The following is a 6,766-nucleotide window of genomic DNA, read 5'->3' on the forward strand; positions in this document are numbered from 1 at the left end:
TTGAAAAGGGGGAAAGGGCTGGTGTAGCTTGCAAATACATCTTCCACTGCTGGAGTAGAGAAGTTTGTCCATTTTTCTTGCTAAAGAAGCAATGATCATACAGGCGGTTCCCCTGGGAGAGGTGCAGAGGGATGGGTGGGGTTGACAGTGGGAGTGTGAAAAGATAAAGCGCTTCATGTCCAGCATGAGGTTAGGATGTAATTTATTCACAGAAATGAAGAGTGGCTCTAGAAAGGTGGAGTGATTATATTACATACAGGCAGATGCCTTGCAGTTGCAATCTCATTTTTGTACACTAAACGAGGGAAACATGAAAATGTGCATAGATTAATCAGCATGAGGGACTTTGTTACCAAGAATCAAAATCGTCCTGTGTCTGCAGTGGTGAGCTCCTCCTTCCAGCTGGTTGGGAGCTAAAAGACATTAGCTGCGAAACAACAACCTGAAGACAATAGTTCCATTAAAATGGAACAAACATGCCTAACCCTTCTGATGTCATTTGATTTCAGCCATAAAAGAGGAAACTAACCAGAGTGAAATGGCTGAAGACCTGTGCAAGATAGGGTCAGAAAGATCCCTCGTGCTGGATAGACTAGCAAGTAACGTCGCCAAACGTAAGAGCTCTATGCCTCAGAAATTTGTTGGTAAGAGTTAAACGTTTGCTGTCTCCTAAAAAATAAATGAAAACAAACTCCAAAATCCATCTCACAGGGTTTTTACTTTTGCTTTATGATTTTACTTGTTTTTCTAAATTAGCAGTGTCTCTATAGAAGCAGATAGAGCTATGTGCTGGGAGAAAAAAACAAAAAAAACCCATCAAACTTCTCCAGCATACATTTCTGCATAATTAATTTTCCACATCTAGAGACTGATTTTAAGGTTTTTTCCTGTCTTTTCTAATACTTATGAACCAGACCATTACAAGATCTGGGCGAGCTCTTGAAGTTGCCTTAAGAACCTGAAGATAGGAATAGAAGTTTCCTGTTGGGAAAGCATTTGACCACACTTTCAGGATTATTTTAGTAACTTCATGGATGACATCCAGATCTGGGTATATTGGTGTTTGTGAAAGCATTTGTGAATAGTTGAGCGTAGGCTGGATAATATTCTTCACCCCTTCATAAAGTCTGTATACATTTACAGCCCAAAATGCTAATGGAAATAAATAAACCTAGGTCTGAGAATAATACATAAAATAAAAGATCTTTGAATAGATTCTATATATGACACAAAACCTTCATGCCCATTTGCACCTAGTAGTTTTTGTCTTAACAATGAAAACATGAAGCCTAGACGTATAAAAATGGAGGCTATACCTATCTTGTTTTCTTTGGTAAGCCTGTACAAAGTAGTGGTTACATCAGTTTTGTAATAGTGAGAGCCACAGACAATGTTTTGTCAGCTATGTAGAGTTGGTCGTCAATTAATAAAAACATGGGAGATCAAAGGACAGAATATCCTCATATGTAGTTAGGTTCTTTTATAATTCTCTGCACATTCCTGTATAAAATTATTCCATAGGAGACAGTCAGAGAACACCAAAGTCCTTGAAAAAAACAAAACCCATACATTAGAAGGTCTTCACTCAAAAGTCAAAGCAAAAAAGGCCAGTTTATGGGACAGAAATGCCAAATATACCTTCTTCAATGAAGACAGAAGGGTGAAAGGAAAGCTAGTATTTCTAAGACAAGTAAAAGGGAACCTCAGCTACGTCAGGAGGTGCAACAAGGTTTGAAATGGAAGTCCAAGATTGTCTTCAAGTCCAAAGGCAACAATTTCGGGAGGTATTCAAGGATAAGAAATGCTTATGCTTTTAAAGGATGAAACTTGTAGTAGAGATAGTTACCAAAAATATATCAACTATATAAGGCAAACCTGATTCATTTAGACACTCTAGTAACTGATTGCATTAGGCAAAATACTAATTCTATGAAAGGTTCAAGAAGACCAGAAGTGTTAAAATGTAAAACGTACTAGCAAGTATCCTATGTGTGATGTATCTGTGGGAGTGTTTCCTGTCAGTTATTCAGCATGCGGTGTAGGAAGATAACCTACTGACAGCAGATATTTATGGAAATTTGCTGACCTTCAAAACGATGAACTTTTCTGACAAGAAAATGCCCCCAAATCCTTTCCTTTCCAACCCTCACCTGCTGCTTCATGTAATAGGTACATTCCTGATTAATGCAAGGTTGGGCCAGCTGGTCAGGAGACCTTTCAAGCAATAAAACATGTTTATTGCTCTGGTAGATTACCGTGTTGTCCCAGTCCCTGTGCTGAATTCCAGGGAGAAGGAGCAAATGGCATCCTTTGCATAAAGGAATGACTGCTGCTTCACTCATTTTTCTCAAGGTTAAATTCATTACCTTTCAAAAATGAGATTGTTCTCAAAATTAAGCCAGTTATCTGTAAAAATCTCTCTATATTTCAAACTAGAATAGCTCCCAGACCTGAGAGCAAAACTGGGCCATCCAAACTAGAGAGTGAGGACTGCAGGTGAGGTTGACACATTTATCATGTTAAAACAATAGGCAGGAAAGAAGAGGAGGGGAGAGGAAAGAAGAGGAGGGGAGAGGAGTGGAGAGGAGAGGAGAGGAGAGGAGGAGAAAAAAAAAAAGAAAATAAAGAAGAAAATAAAGAAGAAAATGAAAAAGGAAAGGAAAGGAAAGGAAAGGAAAGGAAAGGAAAGGAAAGGAAAGGAAAGGAAAGGAAAGGAAAGGAAAGGAAAGGAAAGGAAAGGAAAGGAAAGGAAAGGAAAGGAAAGGAAAAAGTGTCCATATGCACTGAGTGCATTTTTACTATTTAGGTATCTGCTGCAGAATCCTGAGCAGTTCAAACCTTGAAGTGCATCAAACCATTAGCAGTTTAATTTACTTATGCTCTAATAACCACAGAAATGAGCTATTATTTTTAATGAGTGCAAGTATTATCTGCATTGCCCAGATATAGAAATGATACCTACCTACCTCAAGTTTGTGTCTGTTTCAGACATTCTGCTTTGAAACAAATTTTTCTTATGAGCACTTGATCCTCTCAGTCCAACTACCAACTAGTTATGCTACATAAAGCAAATACTACCCAAGAAACAGCTATAAAAATAATGCTTTCTGGACGCCCAAAATTTTGTGTATAGTGAAGACTGGTCCCACTTTTCAGTGGTATGCAGTGCCTATGGAATACAAATGATTTTGGCCTCATTTTTTCTTCCTTGAGTCAAGGGTATACATTCATATTAGGAGACTTTTTCTATATTTAATTCAAAAGTCTTTCAAAACACCTATTTTGAATCTTAAGACTGAAACTTTGCTTGAAAACTGAAGCATTAGAAAAGGCAAATCTGGAAGAAAAAAAGAATGCACCCCAGTAGAGGGGTGCTCAAATTGTCAGAATAATAGAGAGAGGAAACAAGAGGAAGCAGAAGCTTGTGCAGCACAGCTGGAAGGTGTCTGTACCCTACAGCCAGTATAGGAACTTGCGCAATGCTCAGAGTGTTTCTTTCTCTGCTTGCAGAGCATGGACAAACTAGTATGAAACCAAATCTTGTGGGAAATGTAGACAGCAGGACTTTCTACACTTCAGCCCCATCATTGCAATAATGTCATACTAGAAGTTTTCTGCACTCTTCACTGACTTTGAATAATCAACTTGAGTAGAAACTGGGTGGGAAGTTGTTGATAAATTAATTTGCAGATCTTCTGGCAAATTTTTCATGCTCCTGTTAGCAGTTCTTTTAGACAAAGTAGGACTTTCCAAGGACTACCAGCAAATGTCATGTTGATTAGGAAATAGTGACAGCACCTCCTAGAGATGTTTGTGGCTTTCAGTGAATTTCCCAAGATCTGCAGAGCTAGAAAATCCATCTGGACTGTAAACAATGTGTTACTGGTAGTCCCTAGGAACTTATGGGGATTTTTTTACCCCTTTGCATTTGCACAAAATTAATTAGGGGCCTGACAATAACTTTGATAGTTTACCTTGTTTGAGAAGACTGTTCAGGTTCATAAAATCAGTATCTGTGCATCTGAATAGTTTCTCTCACTCCTAATTTTTACCTTCTATGTTTTGCTTAGTCTTATCTATCTAGGAATTTTGAGAAATCGTAGTGAAACTCAGCGTTCATTATGAGGGTATCCAGCTAGGGATACATTAATGCAGTCTGACTTTTGGCATCCCAACTCAAAGTAACAAGTAATACTGCTCTATATAGGTCTTACCTCCTAGGAAAAACATATTCCAACTACGAATGCACTTTAATTTTTTTCATGGTTCTTGACTGCTCCCGTAGTTAATAACTTTTTGACACAAAACTTCTAGGAACATGGGAAACTTCTGGTAACGTGTCTAACACAGCTTATTTTAAAAACAAGGTGTCTGTAGGAGGTGTCAATATGAAAAGTTAAGTTTTTGTTGTTTTTTCCCCAAAATTACATTGGACCACATTGCCAATGTGGGTTATTTGTAAGAAACTGAAGGTCTAAAACTAAAGTATACAATTTCCGGTCTAAAATTGTAATATTTTAGGGATAAGTATTGATAACGTGCTTCACACTCTGAAGCATGAAGGCCAGGTTCACTGCAGCTGTGCTGGTGCACTGTCTTCACAAATCACAAAGGCAGCCTCAGCTCAGAGTAGGAGGCAGATGAGGGAGTTCAGTCAGAAAACAGAGAGGATGAAGCACTTGACCCCGTGAGTCCCCATATAATTATTTCCAGAACGTGTTTGCATCTAGTTGCTTTCCCAAAGACCTCAAATTACTTTGCAGGTTAAAAAAAAACCAAACCAAACCAAACCAAACACCAACGAACAATTTTTCTGAGTGGCTATATTGAAGAACTATGAATACCTCAGGTGAATTTCAGAGGTGGATTTGATGAACTCTTTTCTTCCATATTGCTGTTTCAATAATCCATGATATTCTGTTCCTCAATTATGTAGAAATCGACCCTCTAACTCCTGACTGTTTTTCACTGCAGGTGAGAAATGTCTGCCTGATCTTCCATATGATGCCACCACCAACTATGAGAAGGAGAATGAGATAATGCAGACGCACGTTATAGACCAGGCCATTAACAACGCCATCAGTTACCTGGGGGCAGAGTCCTTGCGTCCCCTTGTCCAGACACCACCAGGTGGTTCTGAGGTTGTGCCTGTCATCAGCTCCATGTATCAGCTCCACAAACCCCTTGGGGACAATCAGGCTCGCTCCAACCACACAGCTCAGGACAGCGCAGTGGAAAACTTGTTGCTGCTTTCCAAAGCCAAATCTGTCTCTTCCGAAAGAGATGCCTCACCCAGCAACAGCTGCCAAGACTCAACAGATACAGAGAGCAATAACGAGGAACGCAGTGGTTTAATTTACCTGACAAACCACATAGGTCCCCACGCAAGAAATGGCATCTCTATAAAAGAAGAAAACAGGCAGTACGATGTCTTGAGGGCAGGGACTGACAATTCCCAGGATGCTTTCAAAGTGATCAGCAGCAATGGGGAGCAGGTGAAAGTTTACAAGTGCGAACACTGTCGAGTCCTTTTCTTGGATCACGTCATGTATACAATTCATATGGGCTGCCACGGGTTCCGCGATCCTTTCGAATGCAACATGTGTGGCTATCATAGCCAGGACAGGTACGAATTCTCTTCCCACATAACTCGAGGAGAGCACCGTTTCCACATGAGTTAAAACTCCTCCGGCACAGATCTGGCCTCAACAGCTGTGTTACTGGAGCTGCACGAGCCACGACAGCAACAAAGCACAAGTCAGCTGGACAGTAAAAGCAACAAGAGAATCAAAAGTTCAGCTATCTTCTCCCACAAGAAAAGATTTTTCCTTTTGGTAGCATGCATTGTAACTCAGTTTTCTAAAATGAGTACTGAAGTTTTTATTGAATACGTTTGATCACCAAAAACCTTTAGTAATGTAAGTACGAGCTTTTGTAGTCATGTAGCTGAAAGCCCTTCCCTTCACTGATGCTTCTTGCAAACCTCCCTTGCCAAAACTGTCAACCATGCACAGGATGCACCACGCAGAGGAGGACATGGCAGGCAGGAGTGGCCAAGCTTCCTTTCTTAACACCCTAAGCATAGGCCTCTTACACCAGATGTATGTTTTTTGGCTTCCTGGTATTATTTGACTCTTTTGGGAAGGTTAATCTCAATCAAAGATGGAGGGCCCCATCCCAGATGACTTTGCAGACAGCTGGAGTGGGACGGGATCCCCAGTCAGAAGGTCCTGAGTTGCTTTGGTGGTAAAAAGTGGAACGTTTCCACCTGCAAGGGTGCTGCTGGTATTGGCTTTGCGGCATTCCTTGTTTGTGTCACCAGGCAGGCGAGCAGGCATGTGAAAGAGATAAGAAACGCCCTTGTAATATACTCTGTGAAGTATGAATTGCATTTAATGTATAGAAAAAGGGTATTGTTGGCTCTTCTTTGAATAAATGTTTTCTGTCCCTATCCAATAAAACCCCACTTTTCATTAAGAAACCCCTCCTCTCTCTGCATAAACAAGTTATGATGTATTTAATTTTTCTTTCTTTCTTTTTAAAATTTTAGTTATCTAGAAAGGTTTGACGTACAGTCGAGATAAGCACTAGCTAGAAATACATGTGGGGAATGTCTCCTCATGCACATTTTTCATCTTTTTAAACTGCCTGGAAAACATCCAAATGTCCCTCTCTTGCATGTGCAAAAACAATCCCACTGTGCTTGCACAGAAGATGTCCTCTTGTAGATTTTGTGGCTCTACTCTTAAGTGTTGCACTTTTAATT

General features: G+C 40.0%; 1 protein-coding gene across 1 annotated transcript in view; it reads left to right on the forward strand.

Annotated features, from left to right (window-relative positions):
• Positions 1-6,436, forward strand: part of IKZF1 (IKAROS family zinc finger 1) — a 67,746-nt gene extending 61,310 nt beyond the window's left edge. Inside the window, exons 8-9 of the mRNA XM_065627647.1 lie at positions 510-644; positions 4,975-6,436. Of these exons, the coding sequence (XP_065483719.1) occupies positions 510-644; positions 4,975-5,681 (842 nt within the window). The 3' untranslated portion in view covers positions 5,682-6,436. The remainder of the gene's footprint in view (positions 1-509; positions 645-4,974) is intronic.
• Positions 6,437-6,766: the final 330 nt, after the last annotated feature.

The sequence above is a fragment of the Caloenas nicobarica genome, chromosome 2 (genome assembly GCF_036013445.1).
Source record: "Caloenas nicobarica isolate bCalNic1 chromosome 2, bCalNic1.hap1, whole genome shotgun sequence".
Taxonomy (NCBI): Eukaryota; Metazoa; Chordata; class Aves; order Columbiformes; family Columbidae; genus Caloenas; species Caloenas nicobarica.